Source organism: Lepidochelys kempii, chromosome 15, assembly GCF_965140285.1.
Source record: "Lepidochelys kempii isolate rLepKem1 chromosome 15, rLepKem1.hap1, whole genome shotgun sequence".
Classification (NCBI taxonomy): domain Eukaryota; kingdom Metazoa; phylum Chordata; order Testudines; family Cheloniidae; genus Lepidochelys; species Lepidochelys kempii.
This window is the reverse complement of record NC_136394.1, coordinates 9,294,705-9,311,878: the sequence shown is the minus strand read 5'-3', so window position 1 is coordinate 9,311,878 and position 17,174 is coordinate 9,294,705. Positions and strand designations below refer to the sequence as shown.

At 48.9% G+C, this 17,174-nt stretch overlaps 1 protein-coding gene across 3 annotated transcripts in view; it reads left to right on the top strand.

The window, feature by feature from the left end:
* KSR2 (kinase suppressor of ras 2) overlaps nt 1-17,174 on the top strand; it is a 283,459-nt gene that overhangs the window by 112,300 nt on the left and 153,985 nt on the right. For all 3 annotated transcript variants that reach the window (XM_073312611.2, XM_078848923.1, XM_073312610.1), the window contains exon 5: nt 2,106-2,287. In XM_073312611.2, the coding sequence (XP_073168712.1) occupies nt 2,106-2,287 (182 nt within the window). The remainder of the gene's footprint in view (nt 1-2,105; nt 2,288-17,174) is intronic.

The window sequence follows — 17,174 nt, the reverse complement described above, 5'->3', positions numbered from 1 at the left end:
GATTTAGTTGGAGCTGGGAGGGGTGGAAGGTGTCATCTGACCTGGTTTGGTCAGGGCATCCCTCAGGTTAGGACGAAGAAGGTCCAAGGTCCCAGGAGATGGTGAGGGTAGCCATGATGGTGAAGCTCACTCCAGTAGCCTCTGTCTTGTTCATCCATCATTTCCCCCTCAGAGTCTCTTTCTTTAAGGATCCCAAAATGGAGTGATGGGTGAAACAGCCCTTCCCCTTAATATTTGTCCACCAATTAGGCCTATGTTGATTTCATTCATTAGTTTGTGGTTCCACATCTTCTGATTTCAACACAGTCCATGGGTTATATCGGTAGCCTTTTGCTATAGACGAATCCATTCTGTCTCCCGTTTGTGCCTTTTCCCATCAACACTTATTGGAGGTTATTGTGACACTTATGAACTTTCACGCACTTTTTACAGCTGTGCTCACAATTAGAGTAAATGTGTAGGCCCTGCCCAATTACCACAACAAAACCTCTGTTGTAGCCCCGGGCCAGATCCTCTGGTGGTCTAAATTGGCATAATTCTGCTGAAGTCCATGGAGCTGCACTGATTAGCACCAGCTGAGAATCTGACCCCAGAATCATCATCTCATTCATCAACTTGCCAAACTGGGCGATACATTTTAAATTGACTGGAATGGAACGATGTTAAAAAACTGCAAAGAAATTCCAGTTGAACACCCACAGGTGCAGTAGAGCTCCTGTCTCTCGACTTGTCTGTAAAACAGCTGGCCTACTGTTGGCATTATATTAATGATAAATGGTGCCTGTTGTCTGTGTGGCCAAAGAATCCAGGTAGGAGATTTTGAAAGATGCCTACGGGATTTGAGTTCCCAGTACCCTAAAGGCACGGGAATTGGGTGTCTAACCTCCCCCAGGTAGCTTTGAAAGTCTCAGCCCTAAAGTTTAGTGGCTCCAACAACATTTATATCTCTGTCTGTCTTGTACTGCTGCCCATCACCATGGTATCTGGACTCCTTCCATGTTAAATCAATAGCATTAGCAAAGTCCCTAGTGCATGTTATGGTGTCTCTGGCTTCTCTCCAGCATTGGGATATAAACTCTGTTTGGGATAGGGTGATTTTTTTAAATTCATTTTGTGGATTTGTGAGGCTGTTTTCAGGGTTTTTTGTGGGAGAGGGTTTGGGTTGGTGTCGATGTGTCATTGTTGTGATGGTGGATAGACCTTATCAAACAGGAAAGTTTGGTACCCAGTTTTGTGCACATAAAGACCCACTTGCATGGGCAGTACAGCTTGGACAGGCATAGTGGATGTGTTTTAAAAACAAACCTTTTGTAGGAACAGCTTAAGCACCGAGTTTTGAATACATAACCCCGGAAGAACGAGGTTGTAAGAGAAAATATTTCCAAAATTCTCACTGGTCAGTGCAGACTCCTGATTGATTTGTTCCTTTCCAAGTCTTGACTGAAGACGGGGTTTGAAGAATGAATTATGGTGAGGCTCCAATACCCCAGCATGGCATCACATTTGTCTGTCACGGGCACTAGAGGTTTTTCAGGTAGCAGTTGAGTGTAATTCCTGTAGGATGCTAAAGATTGATGCTGCCGTGCAGTGTTAACATGCCGTAGTTTCAGAACTGTGAAATGCAATAAGAACATAGCAAGGCTGGAGTGTGAAAAAATGATATGATTTTTATTAGCTTGTGTTACCATGTGGGTAATAATAGTTTGCATTCACATAGCACCTGCCATCCAAGGATCTCAAAGCACTTGATAAACACCTCTACTCCTGTAATGTGGCTTGGAGGTAAGCCTCAGAACTGGTCTGACTTTGGAAATGGGATCTGGTTCAGCTCATTATTAAGATAAGGGGCCACATGCAAATATGGATCTGAGCCCAGGTTTGGATTTCACGGCTTCCTGAAGTTTGGGGTCATTCCAGTGTGTGAGGACAAGGGTTCAGGCCCATGTCTTCCTATGCTTGTGTTTTAGTCAGACGCATACTAGTGTTTCCCTGAGTGGAATGCGTGGCTTGTTGGCACTTCTCCCCCCTCCCCTGTTTAACATGAGAAAACGTATTCTGTTTCCTTTGCTGTTCTTCTTCTTTTTTTCTCCTTCTCTTTCTCTTAGAACAAAGAAAAAGAACAAGCCCCTGAACTTAAAGATTCACAACAGTGTGGGAAGCTGTGAGAACATCCCCTCCCAGCGCTCTCCCCTCCTGTCCGAGCGCTCCCTGCGTTCCTTCTTTGTGGGACACCAGCCTTGCGTTCCTTCCACTCCTCCTGTCCACATGGAAGCCACCTTCTCAGCAAGTAAGTCAGACCAGCTCAGAGGGGAGCCTCTGCTCGGGATCACGTGTCTCTTTCCTTGACGGCTCGTGGAGTTAGGCACCTAGCGTGCTCCAATTCTGCTCAGGTCGACAGGGAAGAGGAGCCTGGAGGCAGGAGGCTCCAGGATTCTGTTCTGTAGCCAGTTGTAGATAAATGGCTTCAAAAGTGCTGGGTACATTTTGCTTGCCTGTGCATTTCTCTCATTGGTTTGGCAGAGGAAAACTTGTTGCTCTAAATATTGATGGTGATCTATGAATAGTTAGAATGAAGTATGGTGTGTGTGTGTAAAGATATATATGCGTACATGTGTATAAATATTGAGGTATTACATATAAATCTGTGTATATAAAATATGAAGACAGACACAAATCCAGCCCTCACTGTAGTCCCAGCCATAGGTATGCATTTCAGTGCAGGTTTTGGAGAATTGTTGTTCTAGGCCCTGATTCAGGAAAACACTTCAGCACTTCGCAGTGGTTTTCAACCAGGGGTACTGTAGCAGGGTGAGCACCCGCTCCAGCCCTGAAGGAGTTGGAAAAGCCCTGCAGAGGGCAGGGGCTGGGGAAGGGAGCAAAACCCCAGCTGACCGGCGGGGGGCGAGTGGCGGCAGCTGGAGGCCATGCACCAATCAGGGCCCAGCTGGCTATATAAAGGGTTTGAGCCAGAAGTTCTAGTAGAGACTCTCTCTAGCTTGGAGAGAGAGGGACCTGGCTGCAAGGGCTGAGAAGTACCTAGATTGGAAGCAGGACTGGGGAAGGCTAAGGGAGCAGGGGAGCTCGGGCCTAGGAAAGCTGCAGGCCTGGGAAGGCCTATTAGGTACGGGGGTTGCAGGGGCAGCCACGGGTAGGCAGAGGCAGCAGGTCCAAACCCCCTCGCCTGTGATGAGTGGCTGATACTGCAGTCTGCCGCAGGGGCTAGTTGGTGACTGGCAGTAGCTTAAGACTGAGGTAAGGTGGGGATAGTGGGTGGGAGGGTTCCCCTGGGAGGGGGAGACCCTGAACTGTGGGGGTACTGCCAGAGGGCAGCACCCAAGACAAGGGCACTGGGGTCTAGGAGGGACACGGGGCCGGGGCGGTGAGACACCGGCCTGATGGAGGTGCTCCGGAGGCTGGATGCTAATTCCCTGAGATGACCAGCAGGAGGCACTGCCAGGTAAGTCTGTGCCTGGTTACAGGCATACCCCTGGGGGTACGCAAGGTCTGCCAGGGGGAACATCAACTCATCTAGATAGTTTTATAACAGGCTACATAAAAAGCACTAGCAAAGTCAGTACAAACTAAAATTTCATACGGATGACTTGTTTATACTGCTCTATACACTGAAATGTAAGTACAATAGTTATATTCCAGTTGATTTATTTGATAATTATATGGTAAAATGAAAACGTAAGCACTTTTTCAGTAGTACAGAAGTGCTGTGACACTTTTGTATTTTTATGTCTTATTTTATGAGCAAGTGAGGTGAAACTTGGGGGTACGCAAGACAAATCAGACTCCTGAAAGGGGGACAGTTGTCTCGAAAGAGAGCCCAAAGGCATTGAAGGATTAATGAAACCTGTTTCATTTTGGATATGCAGGTCTCCCATGGGATTGCTGCCGATTCTGGCTCTCTACTTTGAACATTCAGGGCCAGTTTTTCAATGGGTCTCCTTTACTGCACCATAAGCCTTGTCAGCAAAGACTAGCTCTGTGGCTTGTTTTGCACACACCTTTTTTCAGACCATGTGGAGGAAGCCCACAGCAAACTTGGCCCCTGCGGTAAAAGGTTTGGAACAAACTGTATTGGGTCAGTGTCTTTTTAAAACGTCTTTATACATGGTCTGTTTTCTGCTCCCATTGATGCTAGTGGCAAAAAACCTCCATTGACTTCAGTGGGAGGATTGGGCCCTGTTTGTAATGCCCATAAATAGATGGTGTCAAAGCAGAATGTACCATGTTCCACGCTGCTGGGCTAATTGTGTAAATTCTGCTAGTGTTCAAATGGCAGGGTGGCAGGTGAGTGGGTCACAGGTGGGTGGTTAGCCCTGGATCCAAGGGGAGGGGGAAACACTTTTAGATTCTGACCCTTGTTTCCCAGCCCCAAGCCAGAATTCTGATAAATTTTGGAGGAATTGAAGTTTTTACAGCACAGTTGTAAATATGAAGATAAACAGAACCCACCCTTAAAATGCAGGGAAAGTCACCAGAGAAGCAGAAATCCTACATCTGCCAGGTGCAATGGATGTGTAAGTATGGCACTGGGCCTGACACTTACTTACCGACTCTTTCTAGTTACTAATGTTCAGTTAAGCCAACTTTCTCTAACTCTTTGCACTTGCCTTCTACTGGCTCATCGCTTTCTTCCCTCTCTCCTTCACATTCTCCTTCTCTCGCTCTGTCCTTTTCTTTTTCTCCCTTTTACCTGTTCTTTTTACTTTGTGTTCATTTTCTCCCTGTTTCCTCCTCTCCAGAGGCTCTTGTTCCTCCTCTTTGCTTCCTGTTTTCTTCCTACTCTTCATATTTTCAATCTTCTTCTTTTGCCTTTCTCTGCTCTCCCTTCTCACTCAGTTTCTCAGGGCACTGGGCAATGCTGTGAAATGTTGCTTGAACAACATCTCCCATGGCATTGCATATCCTTACAGAGACACTCTCCCTCCCCCCCTCAAATATATCCTCCCCTGACAATATTTCCACCAGGGAGCACATGCCAAGGAGGGAAGGTGCCAAGAAACTGGCACCTAGATACTGTGGTACTTGGCACCCTATAAATATCTAAAATAGAAGAAATGTGATCTGGAGCAGCTGGCAGCAGGGTCTGTGCACATAAGCCTGTTGTCCTTTTGGCATGTTGTAGTCGGGGGTGGGTGGTACTGCTGTGGGGTAGAGGGGCAGATCCACAAAGAACTTAGGGCGTGGGCAATGGAAAGTATCATTCCGCTAAAAGGCAAACTGGTCCAGTAAGTCAGCTGTAGTCCTACTTTTCTCCGGAGAAACTACACCGCTCCTCCCCATAGGAAGTAATGCAATCATCTGTCTCCATAGAAAGCTGCTTCTGTCCATGCAGCCAAAAATAAATGGACGAAGCAGGAGCGTATGCATGTGTGTGTTCTCTCCTTGCCCCATTGGCATGAGGCCTCTATGGGTGAGAGGCTGATGAGGCAACCTGGCAATCAGGAGGGACAGAATTCAGCATGAAAACGGTTAAATCTTCAGCGCTGCACCTGGCAGATTACACACACAGTGTCTCCTGCTGTTTTTAATCAGAGCGGCGGCCTAATCCTTCAGGCAGGGCGCTGGGAATTTACCAGGCGTTTTCCTGGCCCAGCAGATATCTGGGTACTGCAGTCTGTAGGGAGTGCAGGGACCCTAAGTCACAAGGCAGTGCTGCTGCAGGCCTGGCTCGCTGTTGGAGAAAGCTCAGGATCGTCAGTTTATTTCAGACACACAACTTCAGTTTTTCCCCCAGTTACAGAGAAAGCATCTTACCAGTTATTTAGCATCCAGGGCTTCTGCTTCATATAAAAGGATCGGGCGCCGGGAGTCCCGTTTCACTCCCGACGAAGGGAAGGGAAAGTCACAGTTTGAAGCCCCCTTGGGAGACAGCGGGGATCTGTTGGCTTCAGATTCCATAGGTAGCTGCAGGACAAGAGGCCTCGAACCTGAAGCAGCCACTATGTGAAAAGCACGTGATTGCCAAATGGGCTCCCAGACTCTCTGAGCTCCAGGACTGAAGGCAACAGGTTATAAGTATGTGGGGGTTACTTAAAGCCAAGGTGGATTAATTTAAATCAAGGCAATTTAAAGCGGTGGTTTAAATCACCAAGTGGAAAGTCTTGATGTAAATCATTGATTTTAATCAACTTTTCCATTTGTACTTCACTTATTGTCTAGAGAAAGGTTCATTCTCTTTGGTTGATAAAACCACTGAAACATGTTGATGCACAACTAAATAGAGCCCTTACACTGGATTTGGTACATGAGTTTGCTACCTACGAGGGTACCTATGACTGTATACATTTATTTAAGCAATTATATAGCTTAGTATTTTCACATTTTGATTGTACATTTTGTGTGTATTAGAAAATGGTGAATGATGTATTGCTTATTTACTAGATAATTAACTTTTTGCTCAGGATTTGTGTCCAGCTGCATTAGGACGGTAACTGGAATTTAATTAAACTTATTTTTTATTTAAATGTTTTAAGAGATTATAGTAGGTTTAGGCCTTAACATATTTTGTATTCAATTCAGATTTCATTTTAAACAGGTTTATTTTAAAAAAGAAAAACATATTTTAACTTAAATAACAATCAAAAAATAAAATTTAAATAAACAAAACCAATTTTTGTTTTTTTTAATAACCCATTTTTATCCATCCTGCTTTAACCTTTCCTTCCCCCTCTTTAATCTTCCCCCCCTCCCAGCAAGCATAGCCATCTAGTGGTAACTCTTTCAAACCATTCCCATTATTTCCTCTGGAACACTGTCGGAACGCCAAGTGCTGGAATGCAAATGCCAGAAAAGTCTTAGGTGCAAATGTCCCAGTAGTTTGAGGTTCGATTTCCTCTTGCACAGGAAAATGCTCAATCTATTTGCAAAGCAAGTGTGAAAAACACTTAAGAACTCATCCTCTCTTGGCAAGCTGTGCACTGTCGTCCTCTGCTTGGCCGGCATTTCCAGCCTTGTCTGCCTGCTTGTCCACTTCTTGCACCTTGGTCCCTCCTTTCACAGGGCCCTTAGTGCACTGGGCCACCTCCCGCTGCTCATGTGCAAGGAACCCACTCTGTCTCCCTTCTAATCCCTCAAAGTCTCACTGGTGCCATGCTGCCAAACTGAGTTGTCTGTCCATTGCCTATTGTGCCCTGATGTCTGCTCCTGTCAGATTTCAAAGGATCATCCTCAAGTGTTTGGACAGCACCCAGCATGGAGTGGCTGTTACCTTAAACGCATAGCTAATGATAACCTTGTCAATCACAGTAGCTTTGCAAAGGATCCACAACAGACTCTGCTCCCCTCCTGACCCTCTCAACTATCACTGGTGGCCACTGGTGTTCTTATCACCCTCTAGGCCAGATTTGCTCAGAGCTGAGTGGTTAAAGACGCTGGTGTCTTGTCTATAATGGAGCTTCCCCTGTTGCCAGCGCAGGAGAGCGGCACAGGGCAGTATCGCAACAGTGGGGAGTGTTCAGAAAACGCTCAGTGTGGATTCTGGGATGCAGCTCCCCTTCGCTCCTTGGAACACACTAAGACAACATCTGGATGAAGAGATCGAGGATCAGCTTTGCAGGCTGCCTTCAGAACCGGAGCTTCCTTTGAGGCCATTTGTTTGCGTATGCTGTACGTCGGCAGTGTCATGATGCAGTGCTTCTTGGCTTATGCCCCAGCATGGCATCTGGGGAGAGGGGTTTGCTCACTAGCTGGAGAGCAACCCTGCAGTCATGGCTCTCTTGGCCCTCCTGTGAGGCAAGGATCTTGTGATCCTCCCCCCAAAGCATCTGCCTTCTGAAATGGTTCGAGTTTCAGCAATCTGTTCCTGGCATCCCCTTCCTCCCATGTCTTAGGCTGCCGGGTCAATGGGACCTAGCAGCAGTGCTGGGGGCTGGCGATATTATTTATAGAGATATGTCCAACTACCTGACTCTTAGTGGCACAGCTAGGATATTTGCCTGGAGTGAGGATATTTTTATGTATTGCTATTTTCCGCCAGTGTCAAACCAATGTATCTTACTGCCCAGAATGATGGTGAGTAGTGGACCAGAAACCAAGCAATAAAGCCCATTCTCAGCCAGGCATTGGTTTGTCTCATTGCATTAGGTTCCCTTATGCATCAGCGTTGGGTTGCACCATGGGGTGGGATAACCTGATGCAATGCGGCATAACCCGGAATGTGACACAACAGGATGTGATGGACTAGCAAATGCCTGGCTGTTTTCTGGAGCAGTGGGGTTTTCTCTTCCCCTTCTGTCCTGGTGGGTCATCCCTGACAGTCTGGGGTGTAATGTTTCCATGATCAGTGGATGGAAGCTGTGCCTAGTCTGGCAAATTATTCACAACGGGTTGGTGGCTCTTCACTGGTGGATCTTGCAGTCCACCCTTTACCAAAGCAGTAGTAACGTTAACACGTTTAGCGCCAACCCTGTTCTAGGTGCTTTACAGACAAGATCCCAACACCAAAGATCTTGCATCATGCAGACTCCTGGGAAATTGTCAGTTCCACAGTATAATTTACACTGCCCACCCCACCCCCAATCGATCTTTGGAGGAAGGCCAATTGGAGACAGTGTGGTCTAGTGGGTAGGGCACTAGACTGGGAGTCGGGAGACCTGGATTCTGTTCTGAGCTCTGCTAAGTGATCTTGGACATGTCACTTCATCATTCTGTGACTCTGTTTTTTCTTTCCCACCCTTCGTCAGCCTACAATCTAACTACACACAAGACTTTGGCCAGGGTCGGTCGGCCTGTCTGTACAGGACCTAGCACAGCGGTCTCAACTGGAGCCTCTAGTTGCCACAGTAATACAAATAACATTTGTGAGCATGTCAGGGACAATCCTGCCTTTCAGCCCCTGGCCCATGCCAAGAGTGGCTAGTTGCTTCCGCTCAGTCAGCTGTCTGCAATCGCAACTCAAAGGAGCATGTTCTTCCAAACCTCATCTGTTCAGCTTTTCACGCCTCTGATGGTTTTGACTGTTTGGGGGTAACAACAGGAAATGGGCTGTGTCCTGCATTTCTATCTCTCTCTGCCCCTTGAATTGCCTAAAAGGGACATCTTTCTATGGAGCAGGAAGCCAAAGAGCAGTGACCCAGCAGAGAGGAGGTGACTGATCATACAAGGGGACCGCAGGGCGCCAGGAAAGCCAACAGCTGCTCTCGTGGGAGAGAAATATATCCCTGCTCCACAGTGGGGAGCGATGCCTTGCCATCAGCTGCGGCTGCTGAGCCTGGTCTTACAACTTGGGGCTGACTTCAAATAATCTCCACCTTCCTGAAAGCGCTTTGACACCCCCAGAGAACAGACAACATGTAGACAGCAGCCTGGTCATTGGTGTCAATCCTGAGGAAGGCCGACAATGGCCTCATTTGCATGGCGCTGAAGCACGCTGCTCACCACCCTTCCTGCGAAACGAGCCACCGGGGGCGTTAAAGAGAGTGATTATACGGTGCAGTTTAATGATGCTCGACACCAAGGGTCATTACGTCGGGGAGAGGAGACGGGTTGTGACACACAGCGCAGAAGCATTATTTGTTTGGGGAAAAACTCATCCCTGCAAACCAGCTCTCCTCTGGCCCTGAAGGGTTTGAGTCTGTCAAAGGCAGCGGTTAAGGGTGGCATTGTCCTAAGGGAGACACTCATTACGGCCACCCCTTTGGGGCACTCTGCATTCCCCCTTGTTCTGCCCAACGGGCCTTACTTCCTCCTACCTAGTGACATGGGCCCCATCTCTGAGCCAGCACCTCGCTGTCATTAGTGAATCACTGAACCTCTCTGCGGTAGGTTGGCTTTATTCACCCTGTTGTACAGATGGGGAAACAGAGGCACAGACCAATTAAGTCAAGGTCACATAAGGAATTTGTGGTAGGGTTGGGAATTGCACCTCCATCACCAGAGTCTCTGTCCAGCCTTAACGCCAAGACCATCCTTCCTCCTGGACTTCATGGACCTAATCCCTTGGTGGTAAAAGCAGGCTCCTGAGGAGTATTCACCATTCTCTTTGCTGTCCTCTGGAAGGAGGACTCAATCCATACCCTCAGCTGTTGCCTGTAAAGAGTGCTTAATTTGTGCTAAGGCTTGCCAGGGCTCAGCCCCGGCACCTCTGGGCCTGGCAGTTCCTAGCCCTGGCACCTCTGGGCCTGCTGCATCATTTGTGAATGTAAAAAGATTGCTTGAGCCCTGGCATCTCTTTCTTTGTGAATTAAGCACTGCCTGTACGGGTCTGCTCTGCCATAGCTGGAGACTCTGGGGCAGTGCGAGCACTTTTGGACCCAAATCTATGGGCTTCCCTTTGGAATTTGGACTCTTCATTTCACTGTCCCTTCCATGGTCCCCCTGTCAGTTGGGGGACTCCCCACCCAGCTGCAAGCAGAAGCTGCAGGTTCATCAGGTCCAAAAACCACCTTTCCTGGGCTCCGTCCTATTAACAAAAAGGGTAATTCTGAAATCTCCCTGCATGAACCCCCAACCTAAGCCTTCTCCCTAGGGTTCTTGCTCTCAACTGCTCTGCCCCATACCCTCACATCCTCTCCCACCTCCCACTACATACCCACCCAACCTCTGATCAAGCTGGCCTGTTAGTGTAGCCAGGACGGTGGGAGGGGTTTGTTGCCCCGAGTTACATACCTGTCTGAGCCATATGTGGGCTGGCTAGCACCTCCTGTTGCTTGTGCTTCCGTGGCTACACTTGGTTGTGTTGTTGTTTTTTTTTTTTTTTTTAGCACCCTGGTTCAATCAGAGCTACTGCGGGTAGTCTCCTCAAGCGGGGAATTGCATCCCCAGTTCCAAGGGCAGATGTACCCACCACAGTCATGCCTGCCCCCCACCCCTCAGGGGTTATACTCTCCCTGGGAGGAGGGACCGGGAACATTTTACTCCCTATCTGTGCCACTGTCCTGCTAAGGAGGCTTGTTGATACAGGTCAGCAACGAGGACCCTCACAAATAGCTTAGCTAGGAAGTCAAGTGCATCTCTCTGGTCTTCAGAAGACTGGTTTGAAATGCTAGCTGTGTGTGTTGTAGGATCATCAGAGCAATGCCTGATACAGCATAGGGTTGACAAGGAATTACTTGTTTCAGCAGCTTGTTCAGGCGATTACTGCCAGAAAAAGGCATTGTCAGCACGTTAAGAAAAAACACTTTTTTTTCTGGCTGAAGCATAGTCTTGGGGTGCTTTCCTTTTGACACCCAGCTACTCACACTGCTCATGTGGGCAGCATGTGCCTGTCTGAGCTCTCCGCAGTCTTTATCAGATCCCTGGCTAATGTGGTTTTGGATGCTTTTATTTTTTAACTGCTGATGGGCTCTAATTAGAATGAGTCTTAACAGATGCACAACTCCACAGGGCAACGGAAAAGGAGGGCATTTAATTGCCTAACCACTGTCCTTTCACTGTGCTGCCTGATTCTTGGAGGGGGGACCTCGCTTATGGCACAGGCAGAATTTCCATGAGCAAAGCTTGGTTTGTCTATCTGGACTGTGCCCTTGCTTTAATTTTACTTGTCAATGGCAAAAGGCAACAGAGAGGGGAAAGCCATCACAAATGGGGAGCGTGTGAATTCAAACCTGGCTGCAAATTAGCACAGAGCTGTTGCATTCCGTGACTTCAGATCTCATTGGGTGAGGGTGACCAATGGGTGCCTTTTTACATCTTTGCCACCTGTATTGCTGTTCTCCTTTAGGCTGTATATTCTCTCCCAGGCTGTTTCTCTCGAGCTTTGGTAGAATGGACCCTTTTTTTCCCATTGGCTGCAGGGTCTCTGCAGTTTTCCTGCTAACCAAGTGGCATTATGTCTTGCTTTGCTGCAGGGATTTAACTACCTGGGATAAGCCAACTTGCACCTTTTTGTATTGTCTTTTGTCCCATGATCTCAAAGATCTTTGCAACCATTAACTAATTAAGGCATCACAGCCTCCCCGAGCAGCTGAAGAATAAATCCCTTTCACTCAGAGGAGTCTTTGTTTTGGCTGGATCCAGTTACTATGCCCCAGGGGTCTCCTCACCTCTGCCTTCCAGCACGACCTCCTGTTTCCCATGAATGTGTATTGGCCACCGGTGTTTTTACTCACGGGCGGGTACATGACAGTTTGTCCTGTGAATTTGTTGTGGAGGGTTCCTTTCTCAGGCCTTGCCTGCTTTCTAGGGTGGGTGGCTATATTAATATCCAGCATTCCTTAGCGTCACCTTCATCAGGTGTCTTGGAGGGGGTTGATGTCATTCATATTTTCCTGGGCTTCTGCATCTCTTTGGCACTTGGGATTCTCCCCTCCTTCACCCCACTGCAGCACCTCAGTCTTGCAGACCTATATCCAGCTGCTATTCACAAAGTTTTGCAAAGTTTTTCTTTTGCATCAATTGTCTGTGATTTGCTGGCATGAGTGTGGGGTGGATTAATGATCAGTTCTCCTTGATATGTCCTCCCCGAAGGCTCTGTGTGTGCTAAACAGCTCTCTTTTCCCCTCTGAAGGCAGCAGGACGCACCTTCTCATCCGGTTAGCCAGAGCATTCCCCACTCAGACCATGAGTTCAAAAACCTTCGTTTTGGGGTCTGGCCCCTGAACAGGGGCCAATTTTCTGGCTGCAGAGTCTGTATACACCAGTTAGTGGCTCTGGGTAGAACCCAACTCCCTTTAGAATCTCACCAAACAAACGTTATTTGCCCAAATACGTTACTTGAAAATCTCAGTCGGTGCCAATTATGCTTTGTGTTTTTTAATGCTTAGGAGACTGAAGTGTTGTGGCCCCAGTGAGAACAGGCAGGACCGAGGTGTCACTGAGGCCCGTGCAATGTCAGGGAACTGATCAGGTGGGTTAGGCCCAAATAATCCTAGCAGGTGACCCCTGCTCCATGCTGCAATGGAAGATGAAAATGCCCCCGGGTCCCTGCCAATCTGACCGGGGGAAAATGCCTTCCTCATGCTGAACCTGGCAATCAGCGTGAGCCTGAGCCTGGGAGCCAGGATCACCAGCTAAGCACTTAGGAGCAGAGGATTCTCTGTACCACCTCAGAACATCAGTCCATCCTGCCTGGTGTCCTGCCTCCAGCTGTGGCCAAAACCTGATCCTTTAGAGGAAGGAGCTAAAACCAAACAAACCCACAATGTATTTCACCAGTTGTGTACCTGAGGGGAAAACAGTCCTTCCTGACCCCTGCAGGTGTCTGGCTGAATCCCTGAAGCATGAGACTGATCGTACATGTTAACTCATCGTTCTAGTAAGGTGGGGCATCTCTCCCCATGACCTTGGAGAATAAACTCAGTGAACTCTCCCCTGGGGTCTCTTGGGCTTTGTGGATGGTCTCCAGTCTCTCTCGTGTTGCGTGTGTACACACACACACATACACACACGCACACACACGCTTTCTATCATATGTGGGCTGTAGATGCTTGAGCCCTATGGGGCCTGGGAAAAGAGGTTTCAGTAACAGAAATGTTACACTGTTCTGGGGGCACAGTCTGTGCTCCTCCTCCCCCGGCTCCAGCCTACCACCTAATGAGGGACATGAAGGCAAATATTATGCCACCTTCACTGTGACACCCCCTGAACTGCTCTTGAGCAATGATGGTGCTGCCTGTCAACCTCTGTGTCCCCCTAGTAAACACATTGGGCCTATTTGTCCAGGCAGCTCCCATCGGATCTGAGTTCAGGTCTTCCCCTTTTTTTGCACCTTGAGTCTGTTGGGATTTTCATGCAGACAACAAAGAGCTCTGTGGCTAGTGGCTTTACTTTAACCAAAATGCTTGGGCATCATAACAGTGACACAGGTGGATTATGCTAACAAGTTTCCCTTAATGTGTCAGGCCAACCTTACCCTATTTGGCTTCAGTCCATTGTTCCTTTTCCTCCCCTCCCAGCTTGTGAAGACTTCTCTGGCTTTACAGTCTCACCTGGTCGATCTACTTTGGCACTGGTCATGCCCTCCCTCATCCCTTGAGTTCTTTCCTTGGCTCCGTTGTGTAGATTAATCTCCCAGGGTCATTCCCCAGATCTCTCATGCTCTCTCTCAAGCTTCCCCACTCGACCTGATTTCAGAGCCTCCTTCGGCCAGTGGAACTCCAGATCCAGATGCACCCACACTTTGGGGGTGGGTGGGTTGGAATCTGGATCTGAACTTTCTAATTCAACCCCAGAACTAGTATTAATGAGATTACTCAGAGTGGGACCTGGAAGGCTTTGATGCCTCTTTGCCCTCTCTTGGCCTCCTGCTGAGCCCAGGGGAGCTGGAGAATGGGAAGCCACCTTCACAAGACTCGCTGCACATACCCACTGGGAGGTGATGTGCTTTGCTGGCAGGCCCTCTCCCCTGTGCTTTCGGCATCTCTGGCTCTGTTAAAGATGGACCCAAGACCCAATCCTGGATCCCAACACCCCAATCTTTGGGGAAAGCATCGAAATCCAGCTTGGGATCAGCATTCTGTGCCCTAGGCCCATCTCCAACAGCGACCGCTCCCAACGAAAGCCCTGGGGGAAGCAGGGTCTCTCATGGGGTACCAATGCTGACCAGCCCTTGGGTTATTGGCCAGACTGTCCCTGCCCCAGCCTGGGACTGAGGGGCAGGGTCTGGTCCTGACAGAACATCCTGGAGAGATGAGGTCATGGGCATTGACACACCCCATGGATGAGTCCTGCCCTTTCTGAACTGCTGACCTTTGAGATCTCTGCCTTTTGACTGGCCTCACACTCAACACCTCAACCTTACTGTCTGCCCGCAACCAGCACCAATCCCCCATGGGGCTAGTTCTTCCCTTTTTACCCTGGCCCCTCTGGTTTCCTTAGAGACATTATTGTCATCCCCTGGCACAGGAGCCTCCTCATCTCCTCCCATTAGCTCCGAATGAGTCAGGTGTACTGCTGGCCCGGCTGTTCCTCAAGCCGGGCTAGAGCTGAAGGCTTTGGGCAGGTCCGAATGACCTACAGGAGGCAGTCCTTTGCCTGTGGTGTGAGATTCTCCACTGGCAAACACACTGCCCTGGCCTGGGGATGCAGCCAAGTCCCCAGGAGCTTGGAGCCCTGGTGCTGGGATCCTTCTGGGCTGTGTTTGTTTCAGGAAAGGTGTATTAATACCTCAGGAAAGCGTGTCAGAGCTGCGTTAAATCAGCACTCATGGCTCCCCCTTTTCCAGGCCTCTCAGGTGAAAAGGAATCAGCTGCTCTGTGTCGGGCTTTCCTTTGGCTGTTGCTCCAGCTACATATTCTTGTGGGTCTGGACTCTTGGGATCTACTGCCGGCTCTGCCACTGATCCATTGTGTGATTTGTGGCAAATCACTTGCCTTGTATGTGGTGCAGTCTCCCTATCTGTACAATGGCTAAAAATACTTCCCTAGCATCCAGGTTTGTTTCATCACAAAATTGTTTCTGTGTGAGTTGCAGGTGCTGAGATGCCTACTGTGCTCCTCGTGTCTTAGACATGCCTTGTTTACCGGTACTTTGATTGCTGTGAAATTCCCTGACGCCTCTTCCCCCACCTCCTAAGGAGCAGACATTTTGGCATGTGCCTAAGTGCACTGCAATCTAGGGCTGTGTCCGCACTGCAAGGCAGGGGTGTGATTCCTGTCTGCATGGGCACATACTTGCTAGCATGAGTGCAGACCGTAACGGAGCGGCGGTAGCGGTGCCGGGGAGCCGTCCTGAGTACAAACCCGCCCAGAGCCCACAGGTGCACACTTGGGGGAGCTGGTCCGTTTGGCTACCGCAGCCACGCTACTATTTTTAGCGCACTAGCTTGATCAGAGCTAGCCCGAGTCTGTCTGCACGAGTTGGGAACTGCAGCCCCAAATGTCAGTGTAGGCAAGATGGACTAAGGGTACATCGGCAATGGAATAAGAGTCAGAGCTCAGACACGGCCAGCCCAAATCAGCTCAGGCTGTGGGCCTAACAATGGCTGTGTAGACGTTCAAGCTCAGGTTGGAGCTCAGGCTCTGGGACCCTCCAACCTCATGGGGTCCCAGAGCTCGGGCTTCACCCAAAGCCTGAATGTCTACACAGCAATTTTACAGCCCCACGAGCCCAAGTCAGGGCAGCAGTGGGTGTGTAATTGCTGTGTAGACATACCGTAAAGGCCCCATTGTTAGTGGCCCGTTCCTGTTTCAGTTCTAGCTGAACATGTCTGCGCACGCAGTGCACCGGGATCCTGCTCTTTGTCACTCCCGTGTGCAACCACGCTGATGGTGAGGGGTCTGGTCCTGTGCTCACCTCTGCAGGTGTAAAGCTGGAGTGACTCCACTGCCGTGAAAGGGGCTCCAGTGGTAAGCCGCAGTCTGGTCCAGTTGAGGCAGGTGTTACTCTGTCAGTTAACACCTGAAGGGCATGAGCGCCTCTCTTCCCTGGCAGGCGTACCCTGCTGAGACCAGCTCCTCTTTGGAAAAGCTGAATGCTACAATATCATTAATGCCAGTCCCGCTGTCAGTCTGCTACAAAGCCACCCTGGCAAACATCAAGTCCTGAATCTGGAGGATTTCCTATTCTGGCAATGTTGCCAGAGAAGAAAGAATCCAGCTTTGGCTGATTTAAGCCTAATTGACCCAGTGAGGCTGAGAATGGGGTGGGGGGGAAATCACAATGTAAGTATTTCAACCAGTAAAGTGACTGAACATGACATGCCTGCTATATAAATAGGACTGTCACGCTGCAACAATGAGATGCCATTATTATAAAGTGACTTCTGTTTCCTCTCGAAGAGAGAGTCTCAAAATAGCTTTGCCTTGTGCACCTCCGATGCTTTTGATGAGCAAATTCGTAAAGGTTGAGATTAAATTTCAGTGCTGTTGAGCCTTAAACTCCAATAAAGTATAATACAATAAATGCTGCCTTTGCCATGGTATAAAGCAAAGCAAACCTGTACAGAACCTGGTATCTGTCTAGACGTTGAGGCGGACGTTAATACTTTCAGTGGTGGTTTTGCATTTGAAAACCAGGTGGCAGGTCAAAGCCTTTAAGCTTTAATTCTGCGTTAAAATGATGCCACTACTCTGTCTAGACATAACTATGGCTCAGTGTCTGAGTGCCTTACAGACTTTTAAAGCAGGTCTGCAGCTGAAGGTGTAATGTCCAGCTCCGGTAGCTGTCCAGGTGCTAGCTTTGATTGACCTAGCTGTGCTGCTGAGGCATCATAGGCTAGCAGGCTGAGTACCTATCTCGGGCCTCGGCTGGGATCGCACTCGGGTGGTTAGTCCATGCTGCCA